Source organism: Brugia malayi (assembly GCF_000002995.4).
Source record: "Brugia malayi strain FR3 genome assembly, contig: Bm_v4_Chr4_scaffold_001, whole genome shotgun sequence".
In the NCBI taxonomy this organism is placed as follows: domain Eukaryota; kingdom Metazoa; phylum Nematoda; class Chromadorea; order Rhabditida; family Onchocercidae; genus Brugia; species Brugia malayi.
In genome coordinates this window covers 5,462,946-5,485,712 of record NW_025062478.1, presented here as the reverse complement: position 1 = coordinate 5,485,712, position 22,767 = coordinate 5,462,946, and the positions used below count along the sequence as shown (strand labels likewise).

General features: G+C 31.9%; 2 protein-coding genes and 1 pseudogene across 8 annotated transcripts; 1 reads left to right on the top strand and 2 right to left on the bottom strand.

Moving 5' to 3' along the window:
* Positions 1-229: 229 nt before the first annotated feature.
* Bma-nid-1 (Uncharacterized protein) lies at positions 230-15,050 on the top strand (the record flags this gene model as incomplete). Of its 6 annotated transcripts, XM_043081739.1 has the most annotated exons (36): positions 230-325; positions 658-872; positions 1,073-1,235; positions 1,474-1,640; positions 1,914-2,065; positions 2,390-2,494; positions 3,297-3,401; positions 3,537-3,605; positions 3,731-3,825; positions 4,071-4,176; positions 4,380-4,576; positions 4,986-5,025; positions 5,189-5,295; positions 5,407-5,497; positions 5,601-5,716; positions 6,155-6,430; positions 6,516-6,657; positions 6,821-6,943; positions 7,534-7,713; positions 7,828-7,940; positions 9,172-9,289; positions 9,505-9,645; positions 9,923-10,105; positions 10,454-10,621; positions 11,016-11,159; positions 11,546-11,641; positions 11,735-11,908; positions 12,356-12,481; positions 12,931-13,050; positions 13,288-13,379; positions 13,459-13,540; positions 13,765-13,996; positions 14,074-14,183; positions 14,314-14,488; positions 14,642-14,757; positions 14,947-15,050. In XM_043081739.1, 36 exons carry the CDS (start codon positions 230-232, stop codon positions 15,048-15,050), a joined length of 4,839 nt encoding a protein of 1,612 aa, XP_042937673.1. The 6 variants fall into 6 exon arrangements, with proteins under 6 accessions (XP_042937673.1, XP_042937674.1, XP_042937670.1 ...); XM_043081740.1 differs by lacking the exon at positions 2,390-2,494; XM_043081736.1 differs by lacking the exon at positions 12,356-12,481.
* Positions 8,832-9,754, bottom strand: Bm491 (annotated as a pseudogene). Its single transcript has 2 exons — positions 9,717-9,754; positions 8,832-9,021 (listed from the first exon to the last, which is right to left on the bottom strand). Coding segments are annotated over exons 1-2 (228 nt in total).
* A 2,700-nt stretch (positions 15,051-17,750) lies between the features above and the next one.
* Positions 17,751-20,033, bottom strand: Bm5717 (Uncharacterized protein; the record flags this gene model as incomplete). Its single annotated transcript, XM_001901945.2, has 4 exons — positions 17,751-17,916; positions 18,296-18,480; positions 19,213-19,571; positions 19,874-20,033. 4 exons carry the CDS (start codon positions 20,031-20,033, stop codon positions 17,751-17,753), a joined length of 870 nt encoding a protein of 289 aa, XP_001901980.2.
* Positions 20,034-22,767: the final 2,734 nt, after the last annotated feature.

Below are 22,767 nucleotides of genomic sequence, written 5' to 3'. Positions count from 1 at the left end.
ATTTTGATATTTTGCGTAACAATCCTATTTTAAATCATTACGCTTAATCAGTCTAGGATGTGATAAAAAGATTTTTCAACATTGAGAGAAATAACGCTGAAAAATTTAGAAAAGAGCGATTCGGAAACTATTTCGAAATGGATGAAATTTTAAAAATGAATTGCATTTTGCAGGAATTTTAATTTATACTATGTGTTAAATGAAATTCTTGTGATCATTTCGAAAAGCGATGCTGTTTTTACTCTTTCTATACTGTACTATCTTATTAACGACACGTTCTCACGGAGCAGAGCTCTTTGAATTCGGTGTCGAACAGGGCGATCAGGTAAGGAAGATTTAATATTGTCAAATGTTGTAATGAGTCTGTGATACAATAAGTATTAGTACCATCAAGATAGTGCACAATACTACAAATAACTGCGCCGAAAATATCCAACGAATTCGTATTGATTACTGTATTCTCAGGCGATCATTGCTGACAGTCTTCTCTGTTCTTCTTAAAAAGATAATTTGCTGTCACGTTAATTAGCTGATTATTTGCGTCGGCAATAAAAATTGTCAATGAATGTGTCACCGTCCTTATATTTACTTCTGTGATATCTTAGTGATGTTACTATCTTTTACTATCTCTGACCTTTGTACTTGTTAACATTTTAGGTGCTATCATTTTCAAATGACTCATATGCTGTAACATTGGACGTACCAATAATATATTTTGAAGAGAGTCAGAATGAATTATTTATCTCTTCGAAAGGTATTGTAACATTTGGTAAAGCTGCCGATGTCACGGAAATGACTGATTTGGATCAAGAAAGAATCAATGCAATTGCAATATTTTTTGCACAAAACAGTGCGGGAAAAATTTTTTATCGGTAAACATTTTTAGTAACATCAAAATTTATGAAAGAAATGATTCGCTGATTTAGAATTTGAAAATTTGTATTATTAACTGGGTTGGAAAAATCAAATCGTTCGATTTCTTTTCTTCTCCCGAAGCAAAGAAATATTTAAAATGTTTAAGAAATGACTTTTTTTAACTTTTATTTATCTGAGCAACTTTCTTTCATGTTAGAGCAACTTCAAGTGATACAAATTTGCTGAATGATTTAACGGATAAAATTCGAAAAAATTTTCCCAATCGGGAATTATCCGATTTCACAGCTTTGCATGCTGTTGTAATAACATGGAGTAATATAGAAGGTGAAGATGCTGAACAAGGCTTAAATGAATTTCAGGTAATTACTTCATTATAAATACTTAAAAAAAAAATTCTTCCTAGTTTCGAAATTGGAAGTTTGCGAGACAAAGCAATGCTGTCATTCTTTTGAAATTGATATGAATAAATTGAAGCACTAAGCATTTAAGTAAATGAAAAACGATATTTAACCAACTGAACTGATAGCATTTGTGATAATAATGATAATCGCTCAGCAATGTAATCCCATTATCAAATCTGTTTTTCATGTATTTCAGATGGTTTTAGTAACAGATGGGATGAGTTCATACGTATTTCTCATTTACGATCAAATAACTTGGACTGGGAAGAATGGCCATTATGCGCAAGCTGGTCTGTACTGCTCCGATGGTCGACGTGAAACGATGGTTAACAGTGGGACGCCTAATATTAGGGAACTTGTAAAGTATGCTTTGATTTATTTTACATCTTCAAACTATTGAAACAGAGGTAATTGAAATTGCTTCCAAACTATCTATGTTGTATTTGACATAAAATTTTTTTATCAATCTTTTTAACTCAATGAATTTACTTGAACTTCTGAAATCATTAATTTAATCCCTAAATTAATATAATAAATGATAAATTATAATCACAAATACTTTTAACGTCCTTAACTTTTTGTTTGTTTTTCAAGTTGTAATAAACAGAAAATTCTGATTTTAACTAATAATTTCAGCCTATCAAATAACCAAAAGGAAGGCACTTACATTTTCCGAATATCAGGTGCTACACCTGAAGATCCACGAGGAACACTAGTTGAGGATGATTACAATTATAACGATTATGAGCAAGACTATGACTCTGATAATGAACATAAACGACAACACAGTTAGTAGAATTCAATTTTTGTCGACACTCTACCGATTTATAGCAACATAAGTTGTTATACTTGAATATATATGTCGAACATATGTTATACTTGAAGAGAGGAAATAAGCAAGTTGCATCCAGTCTTTTTATTAAGCTGAAAATTACAAAAAAAAAAAAAAAAAACGATGATAATATTTTGATATTGATTGTGAAGTATTATGAGAGGCGCTGTTAAACATAAACATTAAATAATGAGTAATGCAGGATTTAATATCTAAAATTCATGATTATTAATGAATGGAGCTCATTTTTAGTGTATTTTTTTTTAAATTTAATTTCTAGAGCTATTATCAGAACACTGTCCAACAGATCCGTATCGTGACCAATGTCCAGTGGAATGTCACGTACTGACCGATGATCGTGGATGTTCGCTTTGTGTTTGTGCACGTCTGTTTTTTCCTCGTTTTTATCTCAGGACAGTACCCAAAAAAAGGGGGTTTAGTGATCAGAGGGATTACACGATAAGTTGGAAGATAAAGGGATATTATAGGATGAATAATTTCTTGATACCATTACATCTAATTTTATTGAGTTGTGAGATGAGAAAAAAAGACGGAAATGAAGAAACATTTTTTATGCCCTCGTTGATTCCAATATATGCCGGAGAACCGCGTCATCAACGCCATTAATGGCAATGCAGTTTCTGGAAGAGTATATTCTATACATATCCTCCGTGCTTTCTTTCCTTTGTCATAAGCTTAATCGTAAATCCCATCTTTGGATAATTTCAGAAATTCCTTTTTAATCTCCTTTCGTTAATGTTTAACTCTTTAGCAATCTAGCATTATCTTTTCATCGCATCATTTCTTGACCTTTCAACTTATCCTTCTCTACTTTTCTACAACTCCTACAAGCTTTCTGCAATCTGTAAGGATTTTAAAGTTTATGAAACAAAGTTTGAGAGTTAGCAGTTGGAAGTCGAAATATCGCCAAGATTTAGTGATGTTCTTTATTAAATTTAGGATTCAATAGAAGAATTCAGTATTAAAAAATACTTGTTAAGAAGACAAATGTATATTATATACATTGTATATTTTTTCTAAATATATGTTTATAAAACTAAGAACCAATTATTATAAAATATTATAAAATAAATCCAGTGCAATTCACTTTTCAAATTTTTGTAAGCTATTGATAAGCCAAGAAGTGATTGTATTCCGTCAACCAAAGAATAAGAGTTAGGTTTCAGAACCACCGGACCTTAATAAAATAGAGAAGAAAGACGATGAAATGGGCAAAGTGGTAGTACCGAGCCAACGTGAAGAAATTAATGTAGGACCAGGTGAATCTACAAGTAAGTTGTTAATTTTCAAATTCAACATTCTGGTCATCAAAGTAAAGCGTAGGTGGTAATTGATTAAAATCGCCGATTTTTATTCGAAATCAAGATTCAAGTTTGAAATTGAATTCAAAAAAGTTATTTATTTAGCAAGAGAGGCATTACAAGAACAAGATATCAGAGACAAAGAGCCAAAGCCAGATGACGAAGGCGAAGGAGGTAATCTCAATTAGCAAATTTTAGGACTTCTGTGTTCAATTTGTGTGACAAAATATATAAGATCCGATGTCAAGCATATTTATAAGACTTGTTGTGGCAAAATTTTTGCATAGAGTCATTTTCAGAATCAAAATTAATTATTCCAACAGAATCGAAAAATTCGGAATCAATTGACGATATTGAAGGCACTGCATTAAGCTGTGCTATTGCCAGTAAAAAAGTTTGTCTTATGATATTATTTTGTTTAAAATGTTTTAAAATTTTTCAAACATAGTTCGATAAAATTTGAGTCTGATTGGTAGTAAGGTATTGTTAAAGATATCGTTGCTGACTATATCAGTGATAATATGGTCGGTGACCGAATAGGATAATGAAATGATAAAGAGAGGCAATTACATCTTATTGCATATCTTATCGATTAATTCTAGCAATAGCTAAAATAATAAACAATAAGAAAGAATTTAGGTGCAACCGTGTAGTTTGCACGCCAAATGCAATGACTATAATCCAGGTTACTGTTGTGAATGTCTACCGGGCTATTACGGTAATGGCGAAGAATGTTTGAAAGACGGTAAACTTTTATCATATTTTCTGTCTGCAATCTATGAATCATTTTCAAGAATAAAGTGAAGCCAATTCTAAACAAATCTGGATGAGTTTGAGTTAATTTAAATTATCTGAACAGATCGGTTAAAAGAACTTTTTAAGGATCATCAACAGTTTATCTTAAGGGTTGCTTATTAATGAGGCTCAACAATGAACTAGTCTTTTTAGGGGAACCACAAAGAATCAATGGTGGCTTTGAGGGTGTGATAAATGGTAAAGAAATGGATCGAACTGAGTTACACACCTATGTGATGGTGGAAGAAGGTCGAAGTTATACAGCACTTTCACAAATACCGCCAGAGATTGGAAGATCATTACTATTATTGAATGCGATTGGTAGTGCTATGGGATGGTTGTTTGCTAAGGTTTTTTTATCAAAGTTGAAAATACAAAATCTTTTAAGATTTAAAAGAAATAAGAAATTAAAAGAAGGTGAAGTAAAATGCAAAACTGAAAGAAGTGTAGCAGAACTTCAACATTTTGCAGAGTGCTTTACAAGATAACCGTATACTTTAAGGCTACTAGAATCAAAGTTTCCAGCAAAAGTTAACTTCCCAGTAACTTGATAATAGGGTCTATTAATAATGCCATCACTTAATAGAGAATTTATAAATGCAACAAAGATAAATACATAGCGCAAGTGGTAAATATTGAATGGAACGCAAATATTTAGCTAATTTAATCCGTCTAATATGCAATCGACTTGACCAATTTTTATGGCATAGCTATGTAAAGTAATAATAAAAGTATAAAATATATCCCATAAAATTTAAGGTGGTGTCATCGACGTCTTATAACGGATTTATGCTTACAGGTTCATTTTCTTTTATAAACATTTCATCCTTTTCTTTTATTTCAGTCTTCAAAATCCACTAAATTTTGTAATTAAATTTCAATAAAGTGATTGAATTTCAAAAAAAAGAGGAATTTCCTTAGCATTTAAAAAACACTTTTTCATCACTGTTACATTTTTACAGGTGGACTTTTTAATCGTACTGTAAACGTTCATATTGGAGATCGATACATGGTAACAATCAAGCAACAGTTTTCTGGCCGTGACATTTATCATTACTTCAAAGCACATGTAAGTGTCATTGATACTAAAGTTAGTAGTGTTTTGAAGGAATCTTACCCTAATATGCAATATTATTTACAGTTATATTTATCGATAAAACATGTATTATTGGAAATTTAGATGTTTATATCAGGGACGTTGCCTATTTTGATGGAAGGTGCAGAGGTAATTTATTCAGATCATGACGAAGAATACAGGCGTGAAGGACCTGGTAATGAAATTATTTTTACAATTAACTTATTAAACATAATTTCTTACTGAAAAAAAAACTGATAAATTCTGAAATTTTAAAAAACCGTTAAATAAATTTGCAGGATTTTTGCGATCATACTCATCCCAGATGGTAACGATCAAAGAAAATGGTGTGGAAACACAAATGAAGCTATCGACTGACCAACAAATACACTATAAAGAATGTCCATTTAGAGAGGTAATTGCTCAAGTGGCTTTATGTAGACTAAAGCTAAGCATAGAGAAGTAAACAAACTGTAAATGTGAAGCTACGATCGGTCCTTAGCATACCTTTGTCTATAGCTGTGATCATCATCATCGTGATGCATCTATTGTTTATGTTTTCAAGTTGCTTTTGGATATTTTATTCATAATGATTCAACCATTCAAGAGAAGTGATAAGAAGAAATTAGTTTATTATTTTTTTAGAACGTTTATTTATTTTTTGTTTACAATAAAACTAATCTGATTGCTTACGGTAATATTAATTTTTCTAATCTGATTATAACGAAAGCTCATTATTATTATTCACATATTTACCGTATTTTGCAAATTTTAGTAGCATTTCATTTCACAATATCAACGTGATCTATCAGATTCTGTTTATGTAATTCGGACCGTTTCCTTTCATTTGCAGTTTACGAAAGATCCAGTGGTCGTAATTCACGTTAGTCGGATTCATGTTGTTTACGATGTTGAAGAGCACATCGTACGTTATGCATCAGCAAATATGGCAACAAAACGAGACTCTAATATCATGATAGCTCCATCCGGTACAGATCATCACCAATTACTTCATACTAATCAACAATCATTACAACAGCAGCAACAACAACAGTACCGTAATCAAGAATATCATCTGCAGAAGGAAAATGTAGAGAATCAGAGACCACCATGCACTAATTGTCTACAAGTAACCATAACTTATATTTTGAATTTTCATTGTTTCTAGCTCTCACGTGACGACTTTAATAATTAAATATTGAATATAATTTAAGAATGCGTGTGAAAGTGGTCGACACTTATGTAAATCGCCAAATATGATTTGTGCCCCGGTGGAACGTTCGTACCGTTGTGAATGTGTAAAAGGATATCAAGCTGAGTACGACAACGACACAGAGCTTGGCTGGAAATGTATTGGTCAGTTTCAATCTGAAATGAAGTTATTTAATTTCTTGAGATTGCAAACAGAACTGCTGACACTTTTGACTTTCAGTTATTTTCAATTTGAAATAATCTATGCTATAAACAAATAGAATAGATGTGCTGGAATAGTTCAGTGGTAATCTGTATTCTACTGTAGATATGAACGAATGTGAACGAGGAGAGCATAAATGTAATCGTAATGCCATCTGTATCAATTTGGAAGGTACATTTGAGTGTCGCTGTGCTGATGGATACGAAGGAGATGGATATCATTGCCGAAGTAATAATTTGGCTTCTTTCTCTTTTACATATAATTAAATAATTGCTATTGTATCAGAAAATATATGATCCCGGTTCAATTATACCAGTAGCTTTTCCGATACAAGAATTTATACACAGGTAAACTTTCTATTCATATACTCTTTAATCTGCTTTTACGAGAAGACTATAATTGTTTCTTTCGTTTTTTATAACACAGCATAATATGATATTATCACGTGTATCAACACCTTTCAGCTCAAGATTCCATTCACTGAAAACAAGTAAAAATAAATTTCTTTATTAATGTCCTATTAAAAATTTTTTCGGTACCTAAAATTTAATTTCTTGACCAGTCGGAAGATATAGCACAAACATTTTAAGTTCGTTTTTGTTTGGTTAAATCTAATAAATGAAGGTTTGTCTTACATATACGATTCTTTTGCCGCATAAAATGTTTTCTTATGTATGTTTGATTATTTTTTAACGATTATTTTTTAACAAATTAAAATTCATCGAATGTTTGATCTCTTACTTTGCAATTTTGTTAGTTCACTTCAGCAGCTTACTGAAATTTATTTCCTAGCTCCTAATGATCCAAGAAATTTTTAGAAGTCAGAGTTGATGGTGAACTTGAAAATAAAAGACCATTGACTGGAAGCGGTTGTCTCGATCATCGCGATTGTCATCAGTGGGGCGAATGCATTTTCGGGCGGAATGGGGAACTAGGCTACTGTAAATGTCGTGGCTGGTATACAGGTGATGGTGTGCATCATTGTGGACCACCGACAGGTTTGTTTTATGTGTTTATGTGTTTTATTGGAACAATTATTCATAATGTCATTTATGCTCTATAATTATGGCCATATTGGTTTAAGAAGATACTGTAAGAAAGATACATTTTAGAGACAGAAGTCAAGCAGGTAGTGATTGAAGATTCTAATCGAGAACAAGCGGGACAAACATGCGGAGAATATATGTGTGACGTAAATGCATACTGTGACTCATCATCAGGAAGCGTAAGTTCAAATAACTGTTTATCTTCACCAATTCCGAAAATAACCAAGAATTCAAACAGAGGGCGAAAGCAAAATATTTACATATTACCAACTTGTTTAAAATTGAAAAATGTTGCGTTTTTATAAGAGTAATTTGTGAGAATGTTTCTCTGAAAACAAAAAAAAGAATGACTAATTATATGGATAAAAGAAATATAGTGCAACCCCCTACCAATGGCCAAAAAACAAAAACCAATTTGAGACATAGTACTCAAAGCAACAACTTTCTTAGCATCCTATTCAATTAAAGCACAAAATCCAGAAAAAACTATAGTAAAAATCCCACATAAAAAACAAAAGTTAAAACATCAGAATTTAAACAAATATAAAGATAAAGGACACAGAGAAGAATCCAAAAAAGTTCAAAAAATAGAAAAAAATAAAGTCAATTCACTAAATAAAAATAAACGAAACCCTTGACTAAATATCCGATAATCATAAAAAGAGTACTGACCACTGACATCCTCCAAAAAGACATCCTTTATCCATAAAAAGGAAACATATAAAAGATATAAAAGACAAATAAAAAAAGAACAAAAAATACCTATACTCATAAACAAAACTAATCCAAAATCAATACCTAACACACCTAGCCCAAATATAATAGGGTAATAACTAAACTCCATTTTATGATACTTGCGAAATTTTAAAAAAATTATATTTTTTACCTATAAATTCTAAATTTACAATACTTATTATACTAAAAATATAACTAAATAATTTAAAACTTAAAAAATTAACAAAACATATAAAAAAAATAAAAATAAAATAAAAAATAGTACAAATCAAATTAAAATAACTAAATGGATAATCAGTGGGATAATGACCGGCCCAAGTCAACCAAAAAAAAACTCAAACAAAACATATAGATAAAAAATATAAAATATTATCCATCATAGCCTGATAATTATTAAACCAAATAAAAACCAACAAAACAAAAATAGACCCAAATATTAAAACAACACCAAACAATTTATTAGGTACAGAACGCAAAATAGTAAAAGCAAATAAAAAATATCGTTCAGGAACTACATGGGTTTCTCTGAAAACGTATCATGCATTCTACAGAAGTATTCTCATCAAAGCGCACGACATTGACTGATTCATTTCTTATCAACGTTCAGTGATCCTGAGCGACCAAAATATATTTCTTTTTCATCGTCTAATTTAAATTTCATCTTCATTCTTCTAGGAGCAATGTGAGTGTCAGAAAGGCTATCACGGTAATGGAATTAGTTGTGTCCCTCATTTTAGTGACCAGAAAAAACCGAACGCTACAGGAGATTCTGGCGATATTAGTGTTGGAATCGGTTTGCACTTTTTTCTTGATATTTACATATATCATTTGACAAAAAACTAAATTTTATACATCATTTCAGTTTAAGGAAACAATTTATAGTGACTTTGATCTGTTTGAGTTGACTCGTGCAAAAGGAAATCTTTTGCGTAGGGCTGTGAAAAGAATCTGACAGCATGTGGATTCAGAAGTGTAGCAAATTTTAATTAAATTTGAAATTAATTACAGGCAAGATTTGCCGTTCACATGACGAATGCGGGAAACACGGTAACTGCGTGTACAACAATGAACTTGCCGTCTACCGTTGTATTTGCGTACCACCGTATTTTAGTGATGGAGTGAATTGTGTAGAATCAAAAGGAGGAAACAGTATGAAATATTTTGCAGAAAAACTTCACAGTTCTTTTATAAATAGAAGTTTAGTTAGACTGAAGATCTACCCTAAACTTCGTCCGTGACCCTTCGTCTTCAGTAGCATATGGATCAGTTAAAGACTTTCACAGAAAAAAAATCTATTGTTTCAACCATATTTTTCTGAAATACTTTTCCATTTTTTTAATGCAAAATTGTTGGTATCATTCAAAAGATACTAACAATTTAGCTTTTTAAACTTTTCTACCCATCTGCTTCTCCTTCATTTTTGCAGATTCTAGCAATGAATTTCTAGAAGGAGTATCTTGCAATGTGATTAATAATTGTAATACTAATGCTGATTGCATTTTTGAAAAGAATGATCGTGACGAAAGTGTATATCGTTGTCGCTGTCGTCCAGGATTCTCGGGAGATGGTCATCGATGCACTATGACCTCACTGGATAATCTTCCTGCATGTACGCTGCTTAAATTCCTATGCTTCTCCCAACGCTTCATGCAAAATTGATCCTTAAGAGAGGAGTAAAATGTTAATTGGATATAAGGAAAGTTCAAAATCTTTTGAACTTTCAACAATACATATATGTTTCGAAGAAATGTGGTATCCGTATAATACATAAAGTTAAATTGTTTATCCAAGCTAAGTTCATATACCAAAAGTTCTATTGTCATTTCAAAGAAGTTTCAAAAATGTTTGTGGAAAAGGACCTATCTGTTATTTGTCAACAGATGAGTCAATTTGAGCTAAATTGCTTCAACTGACATTTCTTAAAAAGCTGGTTGTGCGACATTAGCGGATTTTGCAGATGCTGTGTTAGGATGTGATCAGTTGGGTAATTGTGACCTGAATGCGGTGTGTGTACTGGATGCATATACCGGTCGTCATTATTGTCGGTGCTTGGATGGTTTTGATGGTGACGGATACATGTGTGAGACTGTGCGACAAAATACCCTTTTGCCATCTTTGCTTCCTGGTAGCTTCTTCTACTCTTTCCCTCACTTTTTTGCTGTCGTACAAACTACGCTGTTTTAATGAATATGGCATTCTGTTCCTCCTCTAATTATGCCACATTTTCATCTAACTGAATCCAGAAAGTCATCCCTTAATGAACAGTTTCTGATACAGATAAGCAAACGTCTTCTTTCTTTCTCTGTCAGTATCTCGTACTTTCCTTTTTGCAGATTACTTCTATTCATGGTTTGCTTGGTGTATTTCCCAGAGAGCAAGATAAAAGTATAATTAATAATAATAATAAGCAGTTAATTAGTGTTGCTTGATTTGAACCATCAATTGTCATTCTTATATTAAATATCAGGAAAGCCAATCCTCAAAAAGCCAATTTTTCTGCAAAATGAACTTTCTTATAGAACCAGCAGATGCTAAAACTTGCCGCGAAGCAAGTGATTGTCATCAAAATGCGCACTGTGTGGTTCGTGAAAACTCATTGGATTATTTTTGCGAATGTTTACCTGGCTATCGAGGTGATGGTGTCACTCGATGTACTGCTGCAGGTTTGATTGATTTAAAAATGAGGGACAATGCTGGATTTTTTTTTGCGACTGTTTATCTATCAAGGGATTTGATAATCCTTAATTCATTTCCCATGTGCAGTTTCCTTGGGTACATATGTTGATCTTCAAAAAGAGTCCATTAAGACTTACAGCTATCAAGGGATTTGGTAAGTTCGCATTTATCGAAAATTGCGTATTGACGAGGATTCCTTAATTACCAATTATTCCATCTTTTATTCTTATAAATAGCAAATTATTATTAAATAAAAAATATTTTAAATTATTAAGATTAATTTATGGACTAATTCTTTGACTTCGGCATTTTTCTTCTAAGCTGCTTAAGCTAAATTATGGCTTTCCTTCAGCGGAATTCCAATTAATTATAGATGATTGCACACCTGGTGATGAACATGCATGTCACAAGAATGCTGTTTGTGTGTTTGGAGAAGTTGAGAGAACGTACACTTGCAAATGTGCGCAAGGTTAGTTTCTCCTCTTCTTTTAAATTTATGCGAATTGCACTTTTAGTTTTAGAACTATCATTAAATGGCCAGAACTATCATTAAATTTTGAAGGTTTTGTTGATGATGGACGACAGTGTGTAGCACGACATTTAACAGAATGCAATGAACAACCGGGAATTTGCCATAAAAATGCGCAATGTGTATATAGCAGAGATGAAGGACGACACAAGTGTATTTGCAAAGATGGCACCACTGGCGACGGATATGAAAATTGCCGTGAAGAAGGTTGCGTTTTGATGTGAAGAATGAAGTGCAAGGGGTACATAACATAGGACTAGAGTTCAATATCAGAAATGAAGTCGAAAGTGTTCAACTTTAATCTCAAGTACCATGTAAATAGAAAGTAATTACCTATCTTTGCTTTCAGATTTATTGAAGATTAGTGAACATTTTGATTAATATTGAGGATCAGTTAACGTTTTGCTTAACTTTTGAAAGCCAATAGCTCGACCTTAAAATCCTAATCTTAGTTTGACTATATTTCCTTAATCTTTCTCTAATTTCTCATCTCCATTATATTATTCACACCATTTATGAGATAACTGAAATCTTAACTCTAGGTCATAACGATATTTACAGTCTACTGGATGTTTCATCAAGAGCGTTCAGTGATTTGGGAAAGATTTAATCTTTGAAATTAGTCTGTCCTGCACGTGGTCGTTGTTGTTTTAGTCAAAATGCACCGTTGTGGTGAATGCTCATCACATGCACGATGTATGCACGATGAAGCAGATGATTCATGGAGATGTCGTTGCATGCAAGGATATATAGGCAATGGACATTTGTGCACATTATACAGTTTGTCATTAATCCTTGTACTTTCATTAACTTTGCACTATGATGTTGCATTTATTAGCAGAAGTAGACAAATGGAAGTGGTAAGTTGTAAATGAGATAACAAGTATTCCTTGTTCTAATTGTTTGATTGATTACTACTAACAGAATTATTAGAATGAAGATAAAACGTGGTTGTCTTCAAGCACAAGAGAAGGTCGACATTAAAACAATTGCGACATTGCGTGAATGTCGCGAATTATATACTTATTACGAATATTGCATTACGCGTCATTTATAGTGATGTTATGTGTGGTAATTATGTGAAGATGCTCTTTTAATGCTTATTTTATCAATAAGCATTAAAACTTAAATAGTTTAAAACCAATATTGATGGATAGTTACTTGTGATAGAATGACGCATATAATTCAGGTAATATGGACAAGTCTCTAATGCTGGCACATCATTACAGCTAATTGCTTGGACGATCGGTCATTATGTGACGAGCATGCAGAATGCGTACCAAACGAATATGGTCATTACATCTGCAACTGTCACTACGGATATCATGGGAATGGCCGAACTTGCACACGTATGTAATGTCCAGTGATAGGAGTCTGGCTTTTATTCAGAGTGAAAGATGTGAAATATTGATGATCCTTCGAAATACAACGGGATGATGACACATTGCGCAGTAAAAATCACTTTTTGTACCCCTCATTAAAACAACAAATCAATATTTTGTATCTTTCATTGTTTTGTTTTGATGTGATCTGATTTGCTGAACAGTATTTTGAACAAATATGATCTGTTAAAACTACCATTATAGCAGACAGTGAAAGTCGCGAAGAAGCCATATTTATTTGTCGCGGCATGACAATAATCGAGAGAAGTGTCAACCCTGATTTACCGGGGAAACAGGTATTTTTCTCGAAAAAGAGATACCCATGTTAGCAATCATGCAGCCTAATTAATTGTATTCACTGTTTTATTCTTTTAGCTTATAGTAGTACCACATCAGATAGCAGTTGGTATTGATTTTGATTGTCAGGAAGAACGGATCGTCTGGAGCGACATTGCTGGTAAGAATGGAATTTGAATTGTTCTGTTGTTATTTTTATTTTTATTTTTTATATAAATATATTAAAATATATTATTTATGGCATTTAATTGACATAGCGCAGGTTGGGAGTGTTTTGTTAACGTGAAAATCAGTTTGCTATACCATAACAGTTTGTTATTGTTTCTATATGAAGGACGTAAGAAGCTGATCCCAGTATTTCCTTCTTTCTCATTTTTTTTAAAGGTCATTCTATCTTATCGGCATCGATAAATGGAACGAATGAACAGAAATTTATGGACACAGTGTTGAAAAGTCCGGAAGGTATCGCTATTGATTGGTCTTCACGTAATGTTTATTACGCAGATTCGGTTAAAGATGAAATTGGCGTGGCCAGTCTTGATGGGAAATACTACAAAACGCTTATCAATGAAGGATTAGTGAATCCACGTGCGTTAGCCATCGACCTCACTGACAGGTGATAGTGTTGCCTAACGTTTGATTTTCCAGAGTTAATACTTTACCATCTAAAGAAATCAAATTACACATCCCTAGGTATTTGTACTATTCTGATTGGCATCGTGAAAACCCAGTGATTGGACGCGTACGTCTGGATGGTACCGAGAATTCTGCTTTCATATCTACAGAAGTGAATCTACCTAACGGTATTTAATTTGTTCCACTCCTTGATATGCAAATTAAGCAATTAGTTCTTATCGAACTTCCGGAGTTACTACACAAAGGACTGGAAGTTATTGGTATTGCATTAGTGGCCTATAAAGAAAAGTAATTTAGGTCTTACCGTACTTCTGGAACGACGTGAACTGTGCTGGGTAGATGCTGGCTTACAACATTTATCTTGTATTGGCTTAAATGGACAAAATCGTCGGGTCGTTTATGCGCCACTCCAGTATCCATTCGGATTAACTGTCCATAACGAACAGCGTTTCTACTGGACCGATTGGAGCGAGTGAGTCTTAGTTCTCCTCATTTTCACTCATTTTTCTTTTGTTTTGTTTTGTTGAACAATCAGAAAGTATATTTTGAGACAATTGCTCTTCAAATTAAAAAAAAAAAAAACCAATCTAATTTTTCATGTTTAACTAGGCGTACTTCGTTATAGCAACAAAATTCATTCGGTATCGGTAAATGGCGATGGATATATATCGTTTCCCGCAACAACCGGTGGTTCTGGACGACTGTATGGTCTTGTTTCTGTGCCGTTGCGATGCAAAGGAGGTTTTTTTTATTTTTGTTTTTTTGAAAGCTAAATTTTCAAAGTCTCAAAGTTAATTGAATAAGTTAACGAATGATTTATGTCGCTGAAAATATACAGTGAAGAATGGTACCATGCGCTCTTCCTCAATATTTTTTTTGTGAGAATTTCTCTGTTTAGATCTAATTTTTCATCTAGAATCTCCTTTGCAGTTGCCACAGCTTGTGCAGTGAATAATGGTGGATGCGAACATTTGTGTCTTCCAGGGAAGATAGATGTAACTTGTGCTTGTCCGGATAATATCGATAGGTGCTGATCGAGATTTATGTTAATAAACAGCTAGGAAATTTTTGCTTCCTCAAGAATTATTTTTTATGGTGTTTCAACAAAATCTAGATGGTTTCTATAGGAATTTTAAAGTTTTCCCACAAAAAATATCACTTTCCATTTGGTGGTGATAAAAATAAAACTCAGCATTAAGTCATAATCCGAATGAGCTTAGTAATTACAATGAATAGTAACAAATAATTTTCAAAAATGTTTCTCAACAATGTTATATTTTTATTTGTCTAAATACTTCTTACAACTAATTATTGCTTAATGCGGTATTGGCTACGTACTGATGAGTTCAAGAACCATTTTCCCATCATAATTTTTAAATTATTTAATATTTCTGTATTATCTACTAGATGCTCAATACTTCTGTTGATTTACAAAATATTAACAGAAAAGGTTGAGGTATCTTTTCGAACATTTTTTTTTTTTTTTGGTTTTATTCATTTTCATGATTTTCAATGCCTAAATATTCGTGCAATGATAACTTATGAAAAAGTATATCTCTATTACTTGACACTGATGAAGTGTGCAAATTATCTGGCTTCCACAGTTCTGAAATAACTAAAACATGAGTGAAACAAGGATGGATTCATCGAAAACAGTAGTAGTAACAGTATAGAAATAGTAAGTAGTAGTAATAGTAGTAGTAGAAGTAGCAGTAGTAGTAGTAATAATAATAATAGCAATAATAATGATAATAAATCATAATAATGCCGCAGAATGTGAACTAATCTAAACAATCTAACATGAAGAAAAGTGTGAGTCTCAAAAGAAGGTCGTAATGTATTATTAAAATTATGTACAGTCTTTACAAAATGAAACTTCAGTTTTAACGCACAGACCGATTCTTTAAACAAATCGGTCAATACTGAGTATAACAATATGCTTACTTAAAGTAGTGAAATTCGTTGCGTACCGAAAATCAGCGTAATGGCTCTTACGCATTTGTTACAAAACAGCTATGACAGAACGAAGAAGAGACCATTAAAATGTTCAATATGACTTTTTCCAAAAAAATCAAATTGAATTTCGAAAAAAACTGAAAGGCGTAATTGTTACTTTATGAAACAAAATTCCGCTTATTTATTCGGAGAGAAATCTGAATAGCGGATAAAGGATTAAAAAATGAGCTAATCGCAACAGTCAGTTATTCGATTAATTCTTCGCTAGCACAAGTTGGTTTCAATTACGCATCTCAAAAAGGCAGAATTTAATTTATAATAAAAAGATTCGTAATTCGTAGAAATAATGATTATAAAAAATTCTTGGTCAAGGGAGCATATTGAGGTTTAAACTATTTGAGAAATATTTCAAAAAAGCATTCATTTTGTAATTTATGCGTTCTTTAAAGCTTTTATATTAATGATCAAAGGAAGAGTTAGGAAAAGAAATGAGCTAAATCAACTGAACTTAAATTAAATAAAGAAGCAAATAAAGCATACTTCATGATTTTTTTCTCAATGAAGAGATAAATAAAGTTAAAATTTGTAAATTGCAGTAACTATCTTTTTACTTTTTGTTTTTAAAGCACAAAGCTGCCTTTTCCTATCATTGTGCTCTTCAATTCGTTATTTTACATCCGGTATAGATCAATTATAATTGTTTCGTTTAGATAAGAAAGTTTCAGCTTTGGAACAGCTCTTAACAATTGAAGTAATCAGTAATTTCAAAAGAAGATCAGAATTCTACAATGAATGAGAAACACGTGAAAAGAGAGTGGAAGCAGATATTAGAACGTGTTCCTTGAACAATTGTTTCAATTCTTCTTCCCATTTCTTTCATTTTCCGTCGATATTATACGGAAACGACAAGAAATTGTAATTCATCGGATAAAAACAGAACAAAAACAAGTTCATATGCTAATTTTTTCCAAAACCTTTTCAAAATCATTCAATTATAACGCTCTTATTAACAAATATGAAATTATCCCTCCATTCGTTATAAATTTCTCTCAGCATTTATCGCATAAATAGCCGAATGTTTCAGTGCTGAGAGAAAGTCCGGAAAAAAAAAAAGAAAAAGAAAACCTATTATTACAAAATTTTACAGATAAGGCATTTTAAACGGTAATTTAAAATATTTGACACTGAATGATTTAAAATGACATTTCACTGAATCTTTCTGCAATCGATCACGCTGTAAATTTTCTAATTCAATTCTATCATCAAAAAAGATTAGAGAAATGTCATCTGTTTAACTTTCAAATAATTTTTAACAAAAAAAGAAAAAGATCGATAAATTTAAACTTGTGGAATAAAACAAACATAAATTAAATAGAAGTTAAAAATATGTCTGCTATCGTTGGAGAACACACAAGCTGTTCCTAGTGTGCACTATCCGAAGAATGAAAAATAAGTGGCGTTATTACTTAGCGTTGTCTGTTAAGCAAAACAAAATTTGAAGAAATATTCCAACTATCTGTTATCACTTATCAGTAATCAATATGTACGTTAACACTTTCCTATTAATAAAGTGATCATCAAAACAGTGGCTTTTTCGATTGATGGAGAAATATTTTGTATCCTACCTATGAAATACTTTCTATCTTATGTAAAATGATACCATACAGAGTTAAAATGCATTAAGCTTTTTGAAAACAAAAAATAAGAAAATAAAAACTGAGGTTTTAAAAGTGAAACGCAGTGTTTTCTTTTGGAACAAACATTTTGTACCTGTGATATCATTTTGGCATAAATGCATAAAGCTTTTCGAAAAGTGGCAAATTAGCACCAAATGAACGCTTAATTTTAGGTGCATTTGGCCAGAGGTTATAATCCGAACAATATAATAGTCGCATCCATTTGTAGTAATGTATCATTTTTTCTTCTCGCCACAACGGACAGTTTCTAAACAAAATTCATATTATTAAATTAAAATTCAGACTAAATTAATACTATTAAAAAAAAAAATATACTTAAATTCAATAACAGTAATTAAACAAAAATGTTTTAAAGAAAAGAAGATTCACCGAAAGTAATACACAAAACATTACAGTCTTCACTTAAACATTTTCTTAGCGATAAACTAGAAGTTTAAGAAATAATAATAACAACTTATCTGATTCATTTCCGCATGCATCTAATATGCAATTGCTTTGGATTGCGTACCTATCTGTATATCTGTACTATTTAAACTATTTATGATCTACAAGTAAAAGATTTACTTCAAATTTTACGAACAAATTTAAAGACATAAACGAATATTTTGTGATTTTGAAATACTAACCTAAAAGCTTCATCCCGTGCTTCATGCTCGGGGCTACAGTATGCTCGGAGCTGTGTATTGTATTGTCTGAGAATTCGGGACAAATTCCGTTTATCCCTATCCATGTCGTTCAGAATATCTGGTGTTAACTTTTCACGATTCAAATAACACTTTTCAACTGGCAACACTTCAAACGGTGCTTCATCCTGCAATTTCAATTTATTCAAAGAACGTGATTTATAGAGTGAAATAAAATAAATATCTCCAAGAAATGCACAAATATTTATTCTATCCGCAGCGTTTCCATTGGAACAGCCATTTTTAAAAATTTTTAATGTATGGCAAATGATACAGCAAATTGTACTTACCAGTAAACATCACGTAAATTTGATTCCCATTTAAGCTAATTTGGTTCATTTAAAAGTCTTTGGAAAATTGCTCTAAAGCTATCTTTTGCAAGGAATATAACAGGTAAATTATAGAATGTTCTTAACTTCATCATAACGAATAAAATAAGCGAATCTAATCAGTAGAATAAGAAAGTGAGATAGTATGATATTAACTACTTCTAGAAACAAGTCAGCAAAAAGAATCATACGATGAAATCAACTTAGTTTCGATAAAACTAAACATGTATGTTGCAAAAATAATGAGTAACCATGTGAAGAGAACTTTCAGATTGAACGATTGACACAATATTGTATCTTGTATTTATGAAACTGTGTAACTATGAGAAAAAATTTTCAAATATTTTTTTCATTGCATAATTTGTTGTATTTGTTATCAACAACTCTTTCCTTCCTTATCTTTATACTTTGTTAACTTTTTGAAACATAAATGTTGTGATCAAACGCATTTTAAATAAAACATTTTGTTATTTTTTTGTTTAAAATGCTAATGATAAATGGCATTTCAAAAAAAAAAAAAAGAAAGTTCACCTCATCATCAATATCAATCGGTGGCAAATCATCAACATATTCAGGCTGCGAAATAGTAATTCGCTCATGATTGTCCCAACGACGATCGGATCGCGGGACGATATGCTGTTCCACTTTTCGTTCCACTTTAAGTTCAAATCCTCCTAGTGACGCTAACTTTTGCTCTTCTGTTTTTCGCTTTTTGTTTCCATTATTCTCCTTCAAGCTGCCTGATTCAATCACTGAATTGTCAATTTCTTCGTCATTTGATGTTGGAGTACTTTGTACTGACTTCTGAATATCAATAACAACCGGTTGTGTGGCGTTCTCGTCCATAAGCCGTATCTCGATCCGCTCAATTGGTGTATCTAATCGCTCTACTGTAATTCACCCACATTGTCCATTGTTTTATTAGTCATTCCGAAAACTGGCTTTTTATGAAATTTTGCACATATCTGATGTAGCTGATATTAAATTCAATTGCCTTATTTTTTCTGTAATTGAATCATATCAGATTGAAAATTTTGAATGCTTCAATAATTTCAACAATATTTGTATAAAATTTGTGTTAAAACATGTGTCAGATTCATCTTATCATATATAAAATCATATTTTTCCTACTTTTTCACCTACTTCCCAAGCTATATCACAACCATAGTTTAGCAAATTGTTAAATAAATACCCCTAAATGAGGTGGAAGTATCGATGATAACAGCCTTTTCGCTGTCAGCCAAAACCACTGAATCAACATTATTGTTTGCACCAAGTCGCATCGGCCCACCTAATACCAAATTAACTTTAAACAGTAGTAGATTTAACTTCCATATGTAACTGTGGAACATTATCTGTAATGTAATGAGGTTAAAAAGCATATTAGGACGTACTGAAATGATTTCAACCTCGATATCTTACTTTAGACCTAAGATTCGTCTGTCAGATTATTTAAGACAAATGGTGTGGAATAAATTAAAGTAACTCAATAATTACAGCAAATGTTAGCTGAATGAGCCATTGTTGGTTCTTGTAATTTTAATGAGTTGGAGAGAAAAAGTGCAAAGCAGAAAATGTAGCAAATTGTGACAACCATAAATTCATTAGATGATCTTTCTCATAACTGAAAAGGATAGAGAGAAAGATGTGATAGAAGTGACCGACTCAAATCCTTTTATTTTATGGAATTCTTGAAATGGTTCTGTTTTATCTATGATTAATTATCCGCTTGGAGTTATCTAGTCCTGGTGGTGGAAGGTAAACAAAAAAAAAAAGTAAACAATTAAAACAACACCTGAATGACTTATCGGATTATCACGTTAGGCCGAGCAATGATCGAAACAGAAAGAATAACTTCATGATACTATTTCTCTTCACCTTATTTTCCTGCCGAGTATTTTCCATAACTCCAAGTTTTTTACTATTTACTTTAATTTACATTTATATGATTTGAATGGAAAGTTTGCTTTTGGAGAAAGTTATTTCCTTCAACTCTTGTTATAGAAATCTAACTTATTTCGACTTAATTTACAATAAATTTATTTTTCACTTTCAGTTCTATAGCCACCCTCAAAATTTTTCATTTATGTTAAAAGCTCCAGTCAATCATCAAGTTATAAGCTTTCTGGAATTTATTCAAAGAGCGCAATTTACAGAGTGAAATGAAGTAAATATCTCTAAGAAATGTACAAATATCAGGAATAGCAGTAGCATGATCATTAAAAGAGAAATATACTGGTAATAACAGTTTAATAAATAATAACAAGAAAATTTTAAAAAGTAGTAAAGTTCAATTCATATTCAAATGTTCAATGGAAAAAAATAGTGCGTTTTTTTTTTTTTAGATAAGAAAGCAGGCTGGAGAGAATCTAAAGTTAAATATCATCAAGGGATATTGTCGAGAAGGAGGCATCATGCTTAGTGGAACTAGCAGCAGGCCGAGAATTTTTTGTGATGAATGTGAGAGAGTGAAAAGGTTAAGCAAAGTTCTGAATTCTTAGATTCAGGAATTCTCGATACTACCGAAAAGAGTGTGAAAGATGAGAGCGGTGATAGAAGAGAGGAAGAATTAAAAGATGCGGTAACTACGGCACTGAAAATCCAGCTTTTTTAAAATTTTTTCTTGGTTGGGGTTGCTGATAATATTGTCAATAGTAGCTTGAGTGAAAGAGACGAGGGAAGTTAGGCACAGGGATCGAGAAGTGATTGGCAAGTAATCTTCCTTCCTTCTCCCTGTGAAGGATAGATTTACCTTTGTGGAACAGTTGTTACATTTTAAAAATTGTTTCAGACTTCTATTGCTGAGCTTTGCATTAAGAATAGCTTGATGTTGTTACCTCATCTGGAAAATCTTTGAAATGTGCTTGTGGAAATTCAGAATGTGCAAACTTGAGTCCATTATCTGAATTTGACTTAGTCCATTGAACTTATATTGCCTAGAAGTTACATCTTGGTACTTTTACGGTCGAGTTTTGAATAATTAGATGCAGATTATAGATCATTTCTACAGATAATTTCAGTCTCATATACGAAAGTTTTAGGTAATTGCTTTTCTTTTATGATTTCAGTTTTTGCTCCTAAAATTGGATTCGAAAACGCCAAACAAATATATTTACTTAGATCATAGAAATATATCTTATAATGTTTAAAAGAATCAGACATTGTCAAGCATCTTCTGTTTTTGTTTTTTCCTTCAAGCGGTCGTAGTAGAACAAATAAATTAGTAGATGATAATCAAGCTTACTTCCTAATTTAGAAAAATTTGAAATAAAAGCATTGTTTAGGGAAGACAAGGAGAAGGAAAGATGTTGCAAGAAATAAGCGACCGTTAAAGAACAAATTAATTCATTGCACTATTAGTGGTGTCACAGATATTTTTGAGAATCAATAGCCTATTGAATTATAACATTTCAAAGAAAATAAAAAAAGGTGCCGCACTTGAAATTCACTGAATAAAGGAAAGATTTCTTCTCTATTAGTTACTAATATATTTGGTTTCTGAAAAGAAATAAGAAAAATTGGCAAAAATTATCAGTGAATTGGAAGTTTAATACTGTAATTTGTCTCCATCAGAATTTTATAGAATTTCATTGATCTCACCTACCTTCACCTCTATTAGAATTCATCACCTGCAGTTCTTTTTGTTTGATAACTAATAATAAAACATAATAAATTCTGCTGATTTTTCACTTCTGTTTTCTAACTTCCAAAACAGAAATGTTAAGTAAATTGACCTACATCCCCGATATACTAGAGGTATAGATAAGAAGGACGTGAAAATATTAAAAAATCTATTAAATCTTCATTATCATTATAGAAATAGCGGCAAATAAAATTAGTGGGAATTGATAAGACTGAAGAAGTATTCGATTAGAAGTTGTAGATAACAAAAGAGTGAAGAATTTCTCAGATTCATTAGGGAATAAAGAAAATTAGCAATAGATCATCATTAGCTGAGGGAAATAAGGACGGTATCTTTGATGGTAACAAAGATTGATGAGATTAGCAAAGTTAAATTTGATGAGCAGTTGGGAAATCAGTAAGTATTTACGACTCTCCGGTATTACCAGATTGGATATAAGATGC